Consider the following 22,024-nt stretch of genomic DNA (forward strand, 5'->3'; position numbering starts at 1 on the left):
GGAAAAGGGCCTAAGGGGTGGAGTAAGAATATATTGCTATGTATTTTCCGTATTGACCAGAAAGCCAAAAATCATAAGTATTCGCTCTAACTTGACATATTAACTTGTTTTTTGCTGGACTGTAATATCACATCAGAGCTTTAGTCCCTTTCCTTCAACTTCTTTGGGGGCACTGGGTTTGTTTACATTCCCCCCACTGAACAGAGTACATTACACAATTTGCGTATATCTGAGTTTGGCGTTCCTGTATATAGTTCCTTGCTATGAATGATAGTTAAGAAATGAATATTTTCAGATTTACACATTTAGACAATGAAAAGTAAAATATGACGTGAATATCGAAAGATGAATATCTAACTGACAAGGTACGTATCTGGTGACAATAAAATCTTGTTAAAGATAAAATACTTGTATGGAAATATTTTAATTCACTAGACCATCAATTTGAACATATTTTGATTAAAAGAATATTTTGGATTTTAAAAAAAATTAAATTTTTTAATTTGATGTCCCTGTAGTTGGACATTCGTATCCTAATGATACTAAATTATAGCAAACAAAATATTCATGGAACAAGTTAGTTTGACCCCAACACAATTTAAAAAACTTCAGAAATCTTCAGGATTTTTAAAGGATTTGAGTCATTGCCACAAATTTTAATTTTCTAATCCCTATATCTTTGCAACCTGTTGGTGTAAGCCTTTGAAGTTTCAAACTAAGATTATTTAATTCTGCAGATATCATAGTTTGAAATATCTAAGGTCTACAACATCATCTAGTTGCAAAGATTTAGGGATTAGATAGTTATAGTTTGTTTCAAAGACTCAATTCCTTTGGAGTAGATATTTAAAACATAGATTTTTAATACTTTAAAATCAAGTATTTGAACTTTTAAAGTCTTAAAGTCGTGTTTAGACAGAAATTTTCTCGATACAAAATGTAATCTAAAAAGCAAGAACCTTTGATCTACAGAAAAATTTTAAATCGTGTTAAAAATTTAGGAAATGAAACTGAGTTTTGGCTACAAATTAAATACATTTAGTTTTGCAACCTGATGGTGCAAACCTTTGATATTTCAAGCTTAGGCTATTTGATCTATCAGAAATCATAGTTTTAAATATCAAATGTCTACAAAGGTTTAATAAAGGTCTATAACTAAAAGTAGATGTTCTTAATTAAATCAAAATTTTCATATTCATGATAATTTATTCTGCATTTTATTCCAAACTTGTTATTATTTTATCCGAATTTGCCAACATCAATAAATTTTAAACATCAGATAAACCGCTTTATTTTAACATATTGGAGCGTCGAATATTGCGTGCATCTATGGTTTGAAAAAAAAACTATGTTTTACATCGTAAACATTTTAGCACGTATTTAGTTTTCCGAAATTTGACCTTTTAAAAGACTTACAAGGTCAGCTTACATAAATTGGAAAAGAAAAATATAATAATTGTTCAGTGACACAAAACTATACACAGACGACATTTAAGTAATAATGTGCGCGTTCGATTTAGTTCTAAAGCAAAGATTGTTACCAGTAAGACCGATAAAATTACGGAATAGGAAGACGACCTACATCTATATGTGTATTTCATTTTGTTAAAAAGATAATAGTTTTACAAGTTGTTTAAAAATAAACTAACTCAGTGAAAGGGGTCTGTATACACTGCTCAATTGCAGTGTTTCATCTTCATTGCAATATTTTAAATCAAAACTAGAGAGACCAATAGTATTCTCACAGTAAAACTAAATTAAAAATCAAAAAGAAACATGAAATCAAAAATGACATAAGAAAGTTGACAATAAACGTTCCATAGGAACTTAAAGGGACTGTTAAGGTAAAATGAAAGGGGTATAGACGAAAGGAGTTGATCGCAACCAATATTAGTTCCAACTGATGTCCTTGTCTTCAGAAATTGATAAAAAAAAACTTTTTCTGAGTTATTCGAAATAATATGTTATGGTATTTGAATCAAAGTTTTAAACAGTTTTGCTACTGCCAGGCATAGAACTTTATGTTTTGCTACTGCCAGACATAGAACTTTATGTTTTGCTACTGCCAGGCATAGAACTTTATGTTTTGCTACTGCCAGGCATAGAACTTTATGTTTTACTACTGCCAGGCATAAAACTTTATGTTTTGCTACTGCCTGGCATAGAACTTTATGTTTTGCTACTGCCAGGTTTAAAACTTTATCTTTTGCTACTGCCAGGCATAGAACTTTATGTTTTGCTAATGCCAGACATAGAACATTATGTTTTGCTACGGCCAGGCATACAACTTTATGTTTTGCTACTGCCAGGGATAGAACTTTATGTTTTGCTACTGCCAGGCATAGAACTTTATGTTTTGCTACTGCCAGGCATAGAACATTATGTTTTGCTACGGCCAGGCATAGAACTTTATGTTTTGCTACTGCCAGGCATAGAACTTTATGTTTTGCTACTGCTAGGCATAGAACTTTATGTTAGCATGGTCAAATAATTATAAATTAATATTGTTAAGATTTCCTCTGATCTTTGTCTAACATGGAGATATCTTCTACTACAGAAACCCTGGACCAGGTAATAATATTATACAGGGTGTTTCACTCAACATTACACTATAATAAAATACAGGGTGTTCCACTCAACATTACGCTTGAGAAATAATATAATACAGGGTGTTTCACTCAACATCTACCTTGAGAAATAATATAGTACAGGGTGTTTCACACAACATGACACTTGAGAAATAATACATTACAGGCTTTACAAACAGTTGCGGCATTCATTTGTCAACCAACTCTACACTATGTTTCTAGCTTCAAACAAAAATCACGAATTACTCCTAGTCCTGGCATTTTTTAATTGTGGTCTGTCGTTTTTGTGCTTGCAAAATTACTGGAGATTCAAAGAATGTCTAAATCTGTTTACTATTCTTGATTATATCGTTCTAAATTTGATAACACTAAAAATACAGACAACATATTTTAATTATTGTCTGAAGAGTGTTACTTTTTAAATAAGGTTCATGAATAAATGCCGCAAATTATTTTAAAGATTAAAAACGATTGTGGGACATTCTTTTATTTCTAACTTTCTAAGAAACCAAATACAAGCTGATTCTGGCACTGCAGTAATCCAAATCTGTTTTCTGAACTAATTCAATTACAAATTCTCTTTTTCTATCTGTCTAATCTGTTATTTTCAGTTTGAATTATATTAGCATTCTTATTATTATGCAAAATAATACAAATGTTTTCTGTAGATGTACAAGCACTGTTGCATATTGTTATTTTATGCTTATTAATATCAATTTGTTTGTTTTCAACAGTTGTTTGAATGGGAAGAGTGAAGGATGTGGGGCCGGGGGGAATTTTTTTTGTTTCATTAAGTTGACGCATCAAAACCTTCTTTCAACATTTCTCAGTGCTCGATTACAATTTTTTTTTCAAAAAAAAAGAAGAAAACTTAGAAATATTTGTATGGTTGCCTTCTGTGGAAAACATTTAAAAATAACATCAAACCTCTCGTTTAAAGCCATAAACTAAACAACAAATGGTTAGAAAAAATAAAAATATCAGAAAACTTAGTTTTTAAAGAAGTCTAAAATAAATGGGGGTTTTAAGTGATTCCCGTGCAAACCTTCGTCTGGGCAAAGTTTTTTTCTATAAGAAAGAAATTGAGTCTTTGTCACAAACTCAGATTTTTTCCCTTTACACAAATATGGTTTCTGTTTAGTTTACTGCTGGTTTGGAGGAGGGGTTCATAAATATAACCCTAGCTACCTTGGGCTGTAAGGAGATATACAAACCACCCTGCTCGGTACGTAAAAAACAATACCCCCCCCCCCCGTCACGTCATGTCACGTCACGTCACGTCAAATTGAAGTAAACTTCATGGCCAGATTTAAATAAACTTTTCTAAGAACTATTGAAAGAAACGAAAAAATATTCAACCAAATAGATATTTGCCTCGCTCGTATCAAAATTATATAAACTAATGGGTTGTAGCAGAAAGAAGATGTAAATACATCCGTGGAGATGGGGTTAGTCTTATATTTGATTGCCGGACGTTTCACATTAGTAGAAATATTATACTTTATGTACTTTACTAAAAAATATCTGCAAAATTAAATTATTGTTTCATCCCTCAAAACGTTTAGTTGAGAGAAGGATAACAATTTTAAATTCTGCAACCCTGAATTTTCGTACCGGGTTTAATTTTAAGGGTAAAACTAGCTCCAATAAAATAGTTTATACATTTTTTGACCGTTTGTTCGATTAAAAATTCACAGAATGGATAAATGAATTTTACATTCCAGCAATTGAAAATTGGAAGAGTAATTTGAAGTTTCCCGGAAAAGTTAATGGTGTCCCTAAAAACTTGTCTTATTCGACTGAATATCTAAATTTTTAAGACCTAACTACAATCTAGATATGTATGATCAATTTATGTTATAGTTTCAACAACTGTTTTTGTTTTGTGTTTTCTCAAAAAAGTATTAAAAACTAAATTGATTTCTCTGGAACAATCCATACAAAGATCCCAAAAAAGAATTTAAAATAAAAAATGTCATTGTTTTTCATGAAAAAAAGATTAGATATGTTAAAATATATAAATTAGCTCTGTAAGTTTAATCCGCCCAATTACTTTTAAAATGTGCAACTTTTTTTTCTTTTCTAAAGATTTTTATAAAAAAGATTTTAATTTTCAGATATGAAGGTCTACTGCAAACGGATAGGGGCGGATCCAGCTTTTAAAAAGGGGAGGGTCAAAGTCTAAATAATATAGGGTATAGTACCGAGCTAACGTAGTGAGCGAGGGGGTGCAGGGGGGCGTAGCCCCCCGCAAATTAAAAAAGAAAGAAATAAGCATTGAAAGTGAGTATTTTAAGTGCTCAAAACAGAAGATTATTCCTATAGTATGAAAAATTATTTCTACCTTAGAGCTGAACTTACAATTTTTTTACTCAGATATATTACTCTATAAAAAATATATTTCTATTTCCATTGGCATTACATGATTTCTAGTTACAATTTTACATATTGTTTAAGGTTCAGGGTGTTTTTTCATGTAACTAATTAAGTTACAAGTTACCCCATGCGATTTCAAGATTGTTCTTAACTCCTATTCTTTGTGGTTAACCCTGTAGGTTTAAATATAGCGATGGGCAATTGTTAGATTCTTTTTACAGAAACTTTCAATACTTTTCGACTTTTAAAGATTTACGGGTTCAACGGTTTATACTTGTCTTCTGTAGAAGTTTACTATTATTAATTATTATTATTATTATTAATGCAAATTTGTTATCCTAGGTGAAAACATAAGGCAAAAAAGAAACTAAAAACCCAAAAACTATAATTTTTGCCTTATATTTTCTTCGAGGGTAACAGATTTGCATGTTTTACGAACTTCTACAGAATAAAGTTTTAAAATGTTGGAACCTTCTCATATTGTCGTAATACCTTTTAAAAGTCTAAAAACACTAAAAGTTCCTGTAAAATGAATCTGGATATTGCCCATCCCTATTAAAATTTTTAAAAATAAATTATTTATATGCAAACTACTAAACATGAGGATTAAAAGTAAAGTTCGCAAAGTTGTATAAAGATATAAGATCTAATCTTCCAGAATAAAGAAAGCCTGCCAACTTTGTTATGCATTTTATAATCATTTCTGTTGTTAAAAATGAAGATAAATGAACCCTGAACCTATTGTATATCTAATTAAATTTTACGGGTATTTTTGTCTAGAAAACCTTTTTACACTTTTGTGGGTTTTACGGTTTCTAAGATGTCTCTATGAATGTTCATTATGGCCAGATCATTTAATCTGTCATCGTTCATGCTAGCTTTTTGTTAAAGCATATTAAAGTATCTACTGGAAAAAAGTTACAGTAAACTTTTATGTTAGTCTCCAGAAAAGGGGGGTCAAAAGATACTCTTCACCCCCCATACCCCCTACGGGATCCGCGCCTGCAAACTGTTACAAAGATAGATTAGAAACAGAGTTTGTGGCAAGGACTAAATTTCCGTTAAAACATGTTTACAATCTTGGATATAAATTAAATGTCGTTTATTGAATTTTATCTGTGATTTTTTAGTTATTTCTGGAATTTCAGGTTTTTTGTTTTCTATAAAAGCCTTCGATCTATTATTAGGTTTTTTAACCGAATACAAACTATTTTATAATTACTGAACTAGTTTTAAAGATTTATAGCAATAGGTTACATTTATCCTATTCTAAACAAACTATTTTTCATTTAACTTTATAAAATATCTACAATTAAAAACGCATTTTCTTCCCATCAAAAACAATTAATTATGATATGTGCATCTTTATTTAGAAAATTATAAATCCGCAAAATGCAGCCGATGACTGAAAACTTTATTTATTTATTGAAAAGAATAGCTAAAATATTATTTAAGTAAACCTGATCAAATCGACTATTAATATTTTCAAATCATTACAGTACTTTTTGTTACTTTGTACCGTGGTATTCATGTTACACTACTTTTCAATACTAGATTTTGTTCCTTGTTTCTCCGATGACTGAAAACTTTATTTATTTATTGAAAAGAATAGCTAAAATATTATTTAAGTAAACCTGATCAAATCGACTATTAATATTTTCAAATCATTACAGTACTTTTTGTTACTTTGTACCGTGGTATTCATGTTACACTACTTTTCAATACTAGATTTTGTTCCTTGTTTCTCCGATGACTGAAAACTTTATTTATTTATTGAAAAGAATAGCTAAAATATTATTTAAGTAAACCTGATCAAATCGACTATTAATATTTTCAAATCATTACAGTACTTTTTGTTACTTTGTACCGTGGTATTCATGTTACACTACTTTTCAATACTAGATTTTGTTCCTTGTTTCTCAATGAGATTGAGTTTGTAAAAAACATAGTGCATTTACAATATAAGGCTGATCACGTTCTGAATTAACATTTAGTTTTACACTTAATCATTCTTTTTTAGCTGGAAATTGAACATTCGTTTTTTTAACTGTATTTTCAGTTTGTTAAAGGTACCGTTAGATAACGATCTCGATATAATTGACAGCATTAACTGCAGATATTTTAGAAAACGTTAACGGCTCCAGCCGTTCACATGACGTTAACGATTATTTTATGCAAAAATTGCTGGGAAAAATTAAGACACCATTCAAAAACAACAAAACACGTAAAATTCATAAAATGCATAAAATTCTATAATTCAACAAAAAAGAGAGGGGAAACCCAAAAGACGGCGTTTAAAAACATCAAGATACATAAAAAAATTATATTTTATTATCTACAAGTTTCATGCAATTTTAAGCAGAAAAAAAAGAACGAAATTCGCCGTTTTTTAAAACACATTTGTTGCTTTTTTTAGCCGTCAATTTCAATTCTTCAAAAACGGCTATTTCCGTTAGTTAATGATTTAAAAGTTAACGGTTTTGTCGTTCGTTCACAGACTCTTTCGTTAATTTTCAAAGACCTCCGTTTCGTTTACGGAAATTTTCCCATCCCTAGGCAGAATAGACTATATTTTCCCATCCCTAGGCAGAATATACTATATTTTCCCATCCCTAGGCAGAATATACTATTTTTGTTAGTGTGGCTCAATAGACTTGAAACAAAGAAATCGTTCCCATAAATCCTTCAGACATCCAAGTAACAATATGCATTTCTAGATTTAGCTTATTGAACAAAATTTAGAGGAGGTTCGAATATTTAATAAAATTTAGTTTGTAGATAGTATTATTAGTTTAATAATGTAACCTGTTTTTGGGGAACATGTAATCTATTATTGTGGAAAATATAACCTTTTTCAGTGGATGGATAGTGTAACCTATTTCAGTGTTTAGATAATGTAACCTATTTCAGTGGATAATATAACCTATTTTAGTGGGTGGATTATGCTACCTATTTCAATAAATAATAAAATCTCGATAACTGATATATTTCAAACCTGCAATAAAATACAGGTATATTAAAAATAAATGACAATGTAGTTGAATATTTATAATATATCTTGCTAGTTTTTCTTTTGTGTCTGAGTGAAAATATCAAGGGTCTGAGGGTTTGATGGAAACAATTGTAAATACTTCTGAAAATATAAACCCGGTTGTTAAAGTGGAATTTACTATGAATTGTAAAGTTATTTATGGATTTGATCTTTCACTTAGTAAAATATCTTACTGTATATTGTTCCTTTTATCAGAGAGTAGAGATAAATTTGAACGCAGACTTGCTTTGGTTTGGAGTTTCTCCGAGAGGGGTATTGGTAAAGACAACTTAGGGATGGGGGCGGGTTTAGTAGTTGTTTTCATGGTCAACAAACCTGTTTTATTGGATAATGTAATCTACTGTAGAAGGTGGATAATGAAACCTATTTCAGTGTGTGGATAATGTAATCTATTAAAGTGAATAATGTAATCTATTATAGTGGATAATGTAATCTATTATAGTGGATAATGTGATCTATTATAGTGGATAATATAGCTTATTATAGTAAATAATACATCCTATTTTAGTGGATTATATAACCTATTTCAGTGGATAATATAACCTATTTTAGTGGACAATATAACCTATTTCAGTGGATAATATAACCTATTTTAGTGGACAATATAACCTATTTCAGTGGATAATATAACCTATTTTAGTGGAAAATATAACCTATTTCAGTGGATAATATAACCTATTTTAGTGGACAATATAACCTATTTCAGTGGATAATATAACCTATTTTAGTGGAAAATGTAACCTATTTTAGTGGATAATATAACCTATTTTAGTGGATAATGTAACCTATTTTAGTGGGTGGATAATATAACCTGCTCCCTAAATCCCCCAACAGAGAACAGGACAGGTATATTAATATTACATAATACAAATTACAGATGACAAAAGCTGATACTAGAAACACAAGAAACGCTTTACAAAAAAATTATAAATTGCAGAGATAGTTGAACTACTCGCGACCGCGGTTCAAATCCTGAATCACTGATTCACTCTTCAATGAACTACCCAAATCCTTTTAACTTTGAATCGGTGAGTCCGGATTTGAACCGGCGGTTGGTGATTCAATTACTTCTTGGTTTACAGAAATTTTTTCAGAGTTTTAACTTATTAATTAAATTAGGCTTTAAAGACATGTTACAAAATAAGAGGTCATATTGCAGAATTAGACTAAACAATTCAAAACATTAGATCCTTAGAATCTCAACCCTTCTTCTAGTTTTTCTAATGAACAAATGTTCATCATGTTGTTCTCATAATTATATTGTTTCAGAGAACCCAGGTTTGAATATAAGTAACGAGGATGGTTGCTTCCATCAGAGTTTACTTGAGGATACAACAGAGTTCAGGCATTACAAGCAGGTACATAGATACAAATATAAACATACATACATAGATACATAGATTACAAGCAGGTACATATATACAAATATATACATATATACATAGATATTAGATACATAGATTATAAGCAGGTACATAGATACATTCATTTATATTTATAATTGTCCTACAGAGATAGAGAAACATCACAAGTCAGCCATTCTTAATTTATCTCTCAAAAAAACCTGTATGTATGTTATTTCTCATGAGTATTACAAGACATATATCATTTAAGGTTAAAAAAATCCTGACAACCTAAGAAGAAATAAGAACAACAAGAAATATAATAAGGATTATATCGGACCATAAGGACTTTTGTTCTAAAAGAGGAAAACAGGGATAAGCACCTAACTGTCAAACAAGGACATTGACAGAGGGACTTCGAGTACAGGAACTTTTTACTTCTACTTAGTACTGCACAGACCTTCGATTAAGGGACTAAATAGTGAACAAATATGACTAGTGGATGAATTACAAAAAAATCCTATCCGACTATACTTAGGCTAATAAAAATGCTTCATAGATAAAAAAATAATATGACAGGATGGATAAGTAACTTAAGAATTTAGGACTGGTAGATAACTTTCAGAGGGTAGGATAGGTTTTTGGAAAACTGTGCATTACAAAGTTCCTAAAAGGAGTTAAGTTTTTGCCACAAAATCTGATTTTCTAATCTATATATCTTTGTAACCAAATGTCGAAGACCTTAGATATTTCAAACTATTAATACTTAAAGATAAAATAAGCTAAGTTTAAAATCAGGTTGCAAAGATATTGGGATCAGAAGATTTGAGTTTGTGGCAAAAACTCAATTCCTTTAAGGGGAATACTAGAATTGGTACTGCATCATATACTTGATCTTTATGATACTGAGCATATAGGTTTTACACTCTCTCCGCTAAACCCCACTTTTACTGGCAATCTCTGTTGTCTCAGTCTGGCACTTTAGATAAAAATTTGAAACTATAAAAACCTTGTTATTTTATCACTGGTTCTGCTAATCTCATATTGCCTATTTATATAATGAGTCAGAGGCCGAATTTAAAGAATTTAAGTCGCGGCTTAAATCCGCCAAAACTCGGTTTATATTGAGCGCCGGCTTGAATCTTGAAACATTTGATACAATTTTAAGTGAAACCAACAATAATTAAGCCGCGGCTTAAATTTAAACCGCGGCTCAAATTCTTTAAATTCGGCCTCAGGTTTCCCCTTTGGTGCACTATACCTATATCCCAGGGTAAAAGTATTGAATAAGTCACGTGGAATATAGGAGAATATTTATCTAATTATAGTATTTGAAAAACCTTTCTACATTCCTATATACCAATATATAATATAGACGACATTTTAGTGAAGCTTTTCTTACTTTCTAGCTTTTGCATGTAAACATAGGGCAGCTGTCATAATCAATAGGAGAAATTCTTTTGTTTTAAAGATTTTATTGTTTTATTGTATACAATGGGAAAACTTTAAATGTGTAAGGAAACATGAAAAAATTTAGGGTATATTTTTTTTAGCTTTTTGCTTGTATAACATAGTTTAAAACTATTAAACAGTAGAAAATCTGGATGCAAACCTTAAATGCATTATCTTTTCGGTAAACGTTAAATCTGTTCTATATTGTACAGGGATTGATCGATTTATCTTCATACATTGTTCACTTTATTCATCATCTATTCAAACCATAGAAAATTATAAAATGAAAAGTTTTAGAGTTAAATTTCCTTTCCTTATTATTAGCTGTTAGTAAAATCGCCTTTTCGAAACTATCAGCTGTTAAGCCAACTTTAAACTATTTATCAACTATTTGCTGTTTAGCAAACTTTCAGATGCTTATCAACTGTCAACTATTAGTGGTTCAGCAAAATAGTATCTGTTTAGCAAAGTATCATCTGTTTAGCGACAGCAACCTATCAGCGGTTTAGCAAACTATCACGGTTCAGAAAGGTATAATTTGCTTAGCAAACTGTCATCGGTTCAGCAAACTATCATCTGTTTAGGAAACTATCAACGGTTTAGCAAACTATCGCGGTTCAGCAAGGTATCATCTGTTTTGAAAACTATCAGCTGTTTAGCAAACTATCAGCTGTTTAGCAAACTATCAACTGATTACAAAACTATCAGCTGCTTTCCAAACTATCAACTGTTTAGCAAACTATCAACTGTTTAGCAAACTATCAGCTGTTTAGCAAACTATCAACTATTTATCAAACTATCAGCTGTTTAGCAAACTATTAACTGTTTAGCAAACTATCAACTGTTTAGCAAACTATCAACTGTTTAGCAAACTATAAACTGTTTAGCAAACTATCAAATGTTTAGCAAACTATCAGCTGTTTATCAAACTATCAGCTGTTTATCAAACTATCAACTGTTTATCAAACTATCAACTGTTTAGCAAAATATCAACTGTTTAGCAAACTATCAACTGTTTAGCAAAATATCAACTGTTTAGCAAACTATCAACTGTTTATCAAACTATCAACTGTTTAGCAAACTATCAACTGTTTAGCAAACTATCAATAAAATCTGCTTTACATTTAGTGAGAATAATTTAGTTTTCAAATGCATTGCAACAAATGAAAATGTAGAACAAAATTCAGAATTAGAATCCTTTAAGATATTTAATATCACAGATATTTCAGACTTATCAATTCCAAGAAAGTTTAGGATTTCTAAAGATAAAGTTTAATTACTACAAGATAGGATCAGGATAGGATCAGGATAGTATCAGGATAGGATCAGGATAGGATCAGGATAGTATCAGGATAAAAACTAATTTTCTTTTTTTTTACAGTTCTCCAAAACAGTTGGTCTCATAACCATAGGTAAATTTATTTTCTTTCATTTATAGAGTATCATATTCGATTTACAACTTACAACAGTATCCTTAAAAAGACACATAAAATTACAACGTAATTTCCTTTTTATTCATTTTTTCTTCAGATAAAAATGTTTGAAAAAAATATAAAAATCACAAAAAGTTGATCTGATTATATAACCAAGAATGAAGTAATTATCACAAAACAGTTGAAAAATATGAAAAATATGAAATTAAATATTAAACCTTTATAGAAGTCTAATACCGAGACTAGGCTGGTTCAGTAACTATATATTTTTTTATATAATATCGAGATCAAAACAACTATATGAATCACATGAGAATACTGAATATATTTGGTTTGGCTTTGGCGGAACTCTTGAGACTTCTAGAGGTGGAAAATGTCGTCTTCCAACCTTAATAATAATTAAACTTTTTCTTCATCTTCGAATGCCCTAGAAATCTAATTTTCCCTGAAGAACTAATTCAGGCTACATATATCCACAGTACTTGTTGAACAGGCTCAGATCATGCATCTTTTAGTGTGGGGGGGGGGGGCTTGAAGTAAAAGTTTGCTGACAGGCTTGCCTTGAAGTAGTGTATATAGAACTAAACTTGATCTTAAATTTTATAAAATGAATCAAAAACTTTTCAATAAAAACATTTACTTGACAAAAATAGAATTTTAACCACGGGGAAAACTTTTTTCAAAGTTTCTAATTGACGAGGAAAATAAGTATGAATATTTTTAATAATCTTATTAGAATAGCTGAAAAGTATATTTCTAATGGTATAATATTTTGTAGTTTGTTGAAAATATTATTTGAACCGGGCCAACAAATATTTGTCTAGTTTTGTGTTGAAAATAAATTTATATAAATACGTTCATATCCTCAGCTATACCATAAATGCATTTACCGGCTGATTTAGTTTTACATTACAGATAGACATTTTTGGATAAATGCTGGATAATATTTTGCACAAAATAGATACGCTAAATTTGAAATTGAACCACGTTCAGTTTAGAAGCGTTATAGTTTTTTACTTATCAATAGATCCCCTTCTTTTGGGCTGAAAACGTTAGAATTGTGGAATATTGAGATCAGTGCTTGATCTTCCTTTCTTATTAATCTCAAGATTAATTTAATCTTTAGTTTGTACCCAAAAGATATAAAAAACTCAACCAATCAGAGTGGTGTATCAGAGGCCGGGAAGTTTTAAATTTTGCCCTCCATTTAATGAGAGAATTATCCTTTGTCAGGATCTGGTGGGGGTGTCCAAAAAGAGGAAAAAAGAGAGAATGAAGCAGAAATCAAAAGTAGTGGATTAAGCGATCGGTATTAAGGGTATCCAGTTCTAAAGTTTTCAGCTCTGATTTTAAGTTCTTTATTGGCAAATATAGCAGCTAGTTAATTATCAAAATTGTTCTTTTTCAAATACAATAAATGCATATATATATATATAAAGGAAACCCCATCTTATTTTTATGAGCTCCTTGTTATTCTAGTTGAGAGCTCCAATATATTCTAGTTGTGTTGTGAGCTTCTATATATTCTAGTTGTGAGCTGCTATATATTTTAGTTGTGAGCTCCAATATATTCTAGTTGAGAGCTGCTATATATTCTAGTTGTGATCTGCTTTATATTCTAGTTGTGAGCTCCTATATATTCTAGTTGAGAGCTCCTATATATTCTAGTTGTGAGCTCCTATATATTCTAGTTGAGAGCTCCTATTTATTCTAGGTGTGAGCTCCAATATATTTTAGTTGGAGCTGCTTTATATTATAGTTGTGAGCTCCCATATATTTTAGTTGTGAGCTCCTTTAAATTCTATTTGTGAGCTCCAATATATTCTAGTTCAGAGCTCCAATATATTCTAGTTCAGAGCTCCAATATATTCTAGTTGAGAGCTCCGATATATTCTAGTTGAGAGCTCCTATATATTTTAGTTGGGAGCTCCTTTACATTCTAGTTGTGAGCTCCGATATATTCTATTTGAGAGCTCCAATATATTCTAGTTGTAAGCTTTTTTTCAATCTAGTTGAGAGCTTCAGTATATTCTAGTTGTAAGCTTTTTTACATTCTAGTTGAGAGCTCCAATATATTTTAGTTGAGAGGTTCAATATATTCTAGTTGTGATCTGCTTTATGTTCTAGTTGTGAGTTCCTATAAATATTCTAGTTGTGAGCTCCGATATATTCTAGTTGAGAGCTCCAATATATTCTAGTTGTGAGCTGCTATATATTCTAGTTGAGAGCTCCAATATATTCTAGTTGTGAGCAGCTATATACTCTAGTCGTGAGATCCAATATATTCTAGTTGTGAGCTCCTGTGGTATCCTGGGAAACCTGCTGAGTATCCTGGTTCTAGTTCTAAAAGAAACTAGAAACTGTTTCAACCAACTGCTCATCGCGCTCAATATCTTTGACAGGTGACAAATAGCTATTCTGGGAGTTAAATCAATTTTTCGCTGATTTAACACTTTCCCAAAAATACACAAAATACCCTAAGTCTATTTTTCCGCCCAATAATGTTTCTGAGAGCCAGTAAACTCAATATTCGTTCTATGACAATTTTATAATGCATGTTGCGCGTGTTTTCGTAAATTGGAATTAAAGATAACAAATATTTTAATTGCGTTTTTAAAAAATATATACCGTCTTATATATAACAAAATTATCTTTGAAAAGGGTTTAAATTACAGTTCGTTTTTACAGTTTTGTTTACTGATTTACAAGAAACACGTGTTTTTCCGGAATACTATGACTGGCTGCCCTACTGGAAGAAATCGTTTTAGACGCTTCTCGACAGAGCTCATTGAACTTAATTATTAATTATCATGAGGTTTTCAGCTCAGCTCGTCAAAAGTAAATATATGCTTGTAAAACCGTCCACAAAAAAACAAACATTTGAGTCTATATTAAAGCCTTGTTAAGCAAAAACGCGATGGAAATTTTAGTTTAACGTTTTGACCATTCTAGGAACAATTTTAAACTGAGTTTTATGTTCTTAGTTCGAAACGGAGGTATTATTATGATTATTAAAAAAAATACAAAGATTAACAACCCCTGTTAGAGAATCAAATTTATAAATACTTTCATACATTGTCATGTATTCATAAAAACAGGCTGTATTGTCGGAAAAGAAGGTTTGACGTCTTTTCATTTAAATATTCATATTACTGTATTTAGCATTAATACCTAGTTTCAACGAAAAATGTTTTTCTTTCTTGCTGATTCTGGAATTAAATCTGTTAAATCTGGAATTGAATCTATTACAGCTGTTTCACAGTGCGTGCGTAGTTTCATGCACGCTTTCAATTTTCTGATTGGCATCGGTCTTTCATTTTAAGCCATTTTGATGCTTTGACCCTATAGTATAGTATCAAAAGTGCCTTTCTACTGCATCAAAAGCAACATTTGGAAGCATCAAAATGGGAAAATATTTTGAATTTGATGCTTCTACTTTTATTTTTTGATACATGAATAGTTCCATTAGTTTTGAGTCCGTTATAAACCTTTTTTTAACACTCAAGAGGTTGCACAAGAATCAGAGGTGCATATTGCACATCCTGATTCAAAATTGCTTGCTAAAGAAGTTTTAAAAATAGGTCCCAAAACGGACCTCAAAACTATGCCATTATGTAGATCATGATGAAAACTGTTGAAGATTGAATACCCTAGTAGGATTGATTAATGGGATCCTAATAAAAGCAAAGTTTACAACTCTAAAGATTTATTATCTCCTTTCCGTCAAAATAACTAATGCATCTTTTCATAAAAACTAATTGATAGAACGTAAAAAGTTTCAAAGCAAAATATATTTCATGAAATGATATAACTCCGGCCATGCTCCGGTACATGCTTCTACAGACCTAGTAAATCTTCATTATAGCCCCTGTAAATATTCATTGTACATGCTTCTACAGACCTGGTAAATCTTCATTATAGCCCCTGTAGCATTGAAAAATCTTAGAAATGCGCGAATTTTTTTTACAAAATTCACAAATTCCAATTTTAAATCAGTCAGTTCTCTTTTAGCTTTTTAAAAAGGAATGTAAATTTACTCTCAGACAAATTAGAATCAATGGAAATTTAAACCCCCGAGGGATTCAATGATAAACCCTTGGGCTACGCCATCGGGTTTATCATTGAATCCCTTGGGGGTTTAAATTTCCATTGATTCTAATTTGTCTGAGAGTAAATGATACATTGTACATGCTATTACAGGCCTAGTAAATCTTCATTATAGCCCCTGTAAATATTCATTGTACATGCTTCCACAGACCTAGTAAATCTATATTATAAGCCCTGTAAATATTCATTGTACATGCTTCTACAGACCTAGTAAATCTTCATTTTAAACCCTATAGATATGCATCGTACATGCTTCAACAAACCAAGTAAATCTTCATTATAGCCACTGTAAATATTCATTGTACATGCTTCTACAGACCTAGTAAATCTTCATTATAAGCCCCTGTAAATATTCATTGTACATGCTTCTACAGACCTAGTAAATCTTAGCCCCTGTAAATATTCATTGTACATGCTTCTACAGACCTAGTAAATCTTCATTATAGCCACTGTAAATATTCATTGTACATGCTTCTACAGACCTAGTAAATCTTAATTACAAACCTGAATTCAAAAAAATAATCCTTCCAAGTCTAATTGAGCTCTATTCTAATATATTTATCATCAATACTCATAGCACTAATAAAACTGTTTTTTAACAATGTTTTTATAACTTATTTTTTGTAAAATAAAATCTGCAGTCTGCACGTCCGCAGTGTCACTATTTCTTGCCTCCCTCTTGTCTCGCTGATTTGAAAAAAATGTTTACGAGTCGCTGATATATTTGTCATCTCTACGCTCTGATCTTATTAAACAGTATTCTAACACATTTATCATATATACACTCTGATCTAATTAACAGTACCTGAATATATTTATCATATATACACTCTGATATAATTAACAGTACCTGGATATATTTATCATATATACACTCTGATCTAATTAAACAGTACCCGGATACATTTATTATATATACACTATGATCTAATTAAACAGTATTCTAACACATTTATTATATATACACTCTGATCTAATTAAACTATACCTGGATACATTTATCATATATACACTCTGATCTAATTAAACTGTACCTGGATACATTTATCATATATACACTCTGATCTAATTAAACTGTATCCGGGTACATTTATCATATATACACTCTGATCTAATTAAACAGTACCCGGATACATTTATCATATATTTACTCTGATCTAATTAAACAGTACCTGGATACGTTTATCATTTATACACTCTGATCTAATTAAACTATATCCGGATACATTTATTATATATACACTCTGATCTAATTAAACTGTACCTAGATACATTTATTATATATACACTCTGATCTAATTAACAGTACCTGGATACATTTATCATATATACACTCTGATCTAATTAAACTGTATCCGGATACATTTATTATCTCTTCACTTTGATCTAAAATAAATCAAGTAAAATGAATAGTTTAAACTGGAGTATCTTTCCTACTCAGCTAGTTTTAGAAACTTGAATTAGTTTGAAATGAAACTGGAAGCAATTTTATCATTAAAAGTTGAGTTCAGACCCCTATTGCAAAACATTATACTTTTAATATGATTTCTAGTTTGATATTGACACATGTCATGAAAGTATGGAAATGAGTAATTAGAATTGTGTTCAGATTTACAAAATTAATTCAAAATTGCAGAAATGTTTTAAATCTTTTTTTTTCTTAACAATTCACTAGATTACTTTTTTGCATTTCTTATACTCCTTGCTTGTATCAAGGGATTCAATGAATGAAATTAATCTAAAACTATTAATTCAATTTTGTTTACCTTTTCTTTGAGCACGTTTTCAATTAAAAAAGCTTTAACAATATACAAGGTTTCTAGGGCGGCCCATAAAAATGCTTCAGAAGTTCTGCCTTTCTTAGAGATGACATACATAACATTAAAATAATTCAGAAATATTTCTAATTTTGGACCAAAAACGATGTTGCCGACAACGAAAACATTACTTTTCAGCCCTTTTTGATGATTAGCGTGAACGTTTTTTTTTGTTTTCGTCTTATTATTATGGATTATGCATGAACTATTTTGTTTTTACAAGAAATTAAAATGCGTTGAAATTTTTGAATAAAAAAATAGCTGCAATTCAGCCATTTTATTTATCAGCAAATTTTGGTTATTTTTTTTCTCGCCCCGAAACTTAATTTTTAAAGAATTGAAATTACGTCAAAACTGTTTTGTGAAAACAATCTTCATATCATTTCATTTCTGGACATTAGACGTGTTGTTGATGTTAAAAAATACAATTTCTATAATTATTCATTTTCAGTTTGTTTCTTGTATTCGCTATCCTGGAAGGATTGAGGACAGACTTCAACCAGATATATCTTGCCATTACTAGCCAATACTTTCTCAACTTCGTGCACTATCCCTTACTCAGGTTAATTACCAGCCAATACTTTCTCCCTTACTCAGGTTAATTACCAGCCAATACTTTCTTAACTTCGAACACTATCCCTTACTCAGGTTAATTACCAGCCAATACTTTCTTAACTTCGTGCACTATCCCTTACTCAGGTTAATTACCAGCCAATACTTTCTTAACTTCGAACACTATCCCTTACTCAGGTTAATTACCAGACAATACTTTCTTAACTTCGTACACTATCCCTTACTCAGGTTAATTACTAGCCAATACTTTCTTAACTTCGTGCACTATCCCTTACTCAGGTTAATTATCAGCCAATACTTTCTCAACTTCGTACACTATCCCTTACTCAGGTTAATTACCAGCCAATACTTTCTTAACTTTGTACACTTTCCCTTACTCAGGTTAATTATCAGCCAATACTTTCTCAACTTTGTGCACTATCCCTTACTCAGGTTAATTACCAGCCAATACTTTCTCAACTTCGTGCACTATCCCTTACTCAGGTTAATTACTAGCCAATACTTTCTCAACTCCGCGCACTATCCCTTACTCAGGTTAATTACCAGCCAATACTTTCTCAACTTCGTACACTATCCCTTACTCAGGTTAATTACCAGCCAATACTTTCTTAACTTCGTACACTATCCTTTACCCTGTCAACCAGTACTTAGTTAACTTTGTGAAATTTTCCTTTAACTACAGAAACATAACTATAAATAATTATCTCTATAAAGTCTAGAAATAAAATTTGTTAATTTTTCTCTGACTGTTAAGAGTTCATTTCAATCCCCACACTGGACAAGAAAACATTTTACAGTTTAGAAAAGATTTTAAATTGTGGAATGCTTTGTAGGCCAATCAGTGTCAATCTGAGGTTCCAATTGAACATAGAGCAATTTAATATTTACTGCACTTACTAATTCAGGGAAAATTAGTTGTAAATTGTATTTACGGCCCATATCTGACATTTAGGGTTAGAAATATATATTATAATTTCTCAATGCCTCTAAAAAATTTTTTAAGCACAGAGAATAGTATATTTGTTTTTAAGACTTTATTCTATAAATAAAGCTTGCTTTGTTTTGAAAGAGTGTAAATGCTTAAAAATTGATAAATTGACAGGGTAAGCCCATTAAAAACACTGAATTATAGAAATGGGCCTAATCATGGCCTAGAACTAATGTCCCTTAACCGAAAATTAATATATAAAATGAATAATTTGGCACAAAAGCTTGGAATGTTTAAAGAACCAAAAAAGTTGATTCCTCGAGTTTACTATAGCGTTATCTTTAAAATATTATATGTCGGAGACTATATTTTGAACTCTGAAATCTGCTTTAACATTGAGAGTTTGAAATATCATACGTTCAAACTGTAAGGTTGCAAAGGAGTTCACAACCAGAGGTTGATGCGGGTTTTCTGCTCAAAATACACTCGAAATTTTTCTATTTATATCTACTATCTAGGATATGATCAAAGAGAATATATTAGTATAGAGTAGAATTAACTCGAAAAAAGTGTAAAACGGCCATTTTGTTGTACTGTTTCCATACTGTAGATGTACTTCACATATTTGTGCTCTATAACCTTTTGGGCCCTGAAACAAATTTTCGTAGAAAAAAGAGTTCATAAAGATTATTAAATTTTTTTAAAATACTTTTTCATGCATACGTCGATATATATCATTCTAATATGTTTTTGAATGATTCAAAAAGACAAATTTTGAAAAATATTTTGGGAATCAGAATCTTCAATTCAATAATTGTCTTAAACTAAATTTTTAAAAATAAAATTTTTAATTAATATTGAGAGAAAACCAAATTATGAAATATGCTGGTTTCATATTTTGTTCATTGTATTTTAATGATTGAACATTTCACATAGTATGCAATTCACCTTTCAAACGATGATTTTCCGTTATAACTATAAATCAAATGATGTTTTTATTCACCTAATTCACTTTATAAAGTTTATTTTTGAAATGGATGGTCTAGGGAACATACCGTATTAATGTACTCTACTTCATATAATTTGTGAACATTTACATGATTTGTACACTTTGAACTCCCTTTCAGGCTCAAAGGGACTGACAAAATTCATACCGAGAGATTGCTTGAATTCCTTTCTATTCATATTCTCTGTTCTGTGGATATAATATATATATCAACAATCCACATATATATATATATATATATATAGGAGAATATNAGGATATGTATGTGTGCCAGTATATTTAAGAAGATATAATATGTATATATATATCTAGGATATGTATGTGTGCCAGTATATTTTAAGAAGATATAATATGTATATATATATCTAGGATATGTATGTGTGCCAGTATATTTTAAGAAGATATAATATGCATATATATATCTAGGATATGTATGTGTGCCAGTATATTTCTAATTATTGGAGTTGCTGTAGAAAGATACCTGGCAGTCTGCAGGTATAGTACCAACAAGAGCAAAAATATTATAAAATACTAGCTGGGAACCAAACTTTGCCTGAAAACTAAACCTTCCCGATAAAACAAATCGAAAAACATTCCTGTGGTTCTAATAAGTTCCCAATCAATATTTAAACGATTTATCATGTCCAAGGGCGTATACAGAAATAAATCTCGGGGGGGGGGGCAACATTTTTTTTTGCTCCCTTCCACAATTTGTGCTAAACTTGTTTTTGAACACGGACAAATAAACAGACAACGCAAAATCAGTTCTTTATAAGGATAAATTTCCATTTTTTAAATAACTTATTCAAAAATACCGGGGTTTTTCATTTATTTTCTATCTTAATTTTTTCCCATATTTTAAACTTACTGAACGTTCAGCTAATTAAAATATTTTTGACATTTTTATTTTGTTTTTTATCATGTTCCAGTGTAATGTTCTTTTCCGTTCGTCATCTCTATCTTCTCTTGTATCCTCCTTAAAGGGACTGTTAATGTAATTTATCAATTGATAGAGTGGCCGATGTTCGATTCACAACGATACACTTTAAAGCTGTGTCTGATTTAGTGTGAATAAAATCCATGTTTATGGTTTTAAAATTTTAAAATTTTCATTTGTAGTTCCTCTGCAAAGGTGAATTTCGCATTTCTTGCACCATGAACAATGAATAAATTATCAGAATTATACACTTGTCAAGCAAAAACTGATATTATCTTCCATATTATTGATCAGATAAGGTTTCAAGGGTACTGTTAGGCATTTGGTAGCCGGCCCCTTTTTAATCTCAAAAGTAAAAATACCAAAAGTCTGCCTTTTTTCATTATTTATAAGCAAATAAAAAATAAAATGT

The 22,024-nt window shown here is 30.5% G+C and overlaps 1 protein-coding gene across 1 annotated transcript in view; it reads left to right on the forward strand.

Moving 5' to 3' along the window:
• Nucleotides 1-293: 293 nt before the first annotated feature.
• Nucleotides 294-22,024, forward strand: part of LOC111708011 (FMRFamide receptor) — a 29,141-nt gene continuing 7,410 nt past the window's right edge. Inside the window, exons 1-9 of the mRNA XM_023481244.1 lie at nt 294-365; nt 2,513-2,571; nt 3,730-3,813; nt 8,811-8,862; nt 9,286-9,374; nt 12,193-12,223; nt 14,535-14,646; nt 18,620-18,730; nt 21,102-21,170. Coding sequence (XP_023337012.1) covers nt 2,536-2,571; nt 3,730-3,813; nt 8,811-8,862; nt 9,286-9,374; nt 12,193-12,223; nt 14,535-14,646; nt 18,620-18,730; nt 21,102-21,170 — 584 coding nt within the window. The 5' untranslated portion in view covers nt 294-365; nt 2,513-2,535. The remainder of the gene's footprint in view (nt 366-2,512; nt 2,572-3,729; nt 3,814-8,810; nt 8,863-9,285; nt 9,375-12,192; nt 12,224-14,534; nt 14,647-18,619; nt 18,731-21,101; nt 21,171-22,024) is intronic.

Source organism: Eurytemora carolleeae, unplaced genomic scaffold (genome assembly GCF_000591075.1).
Source record: "Eurytemora carolleeae unplaced genomic scaffold, Eaff_2.0 scaffold105, whole genome shotgun sequence".
Taxonomy (NCBI): domain Eukaryota; kingdom Metazoa; phylum Arthropoda; class Copepoda; order Calanoida; family Temoridae; genus Eurytemora; species Eurytemora carolleeae.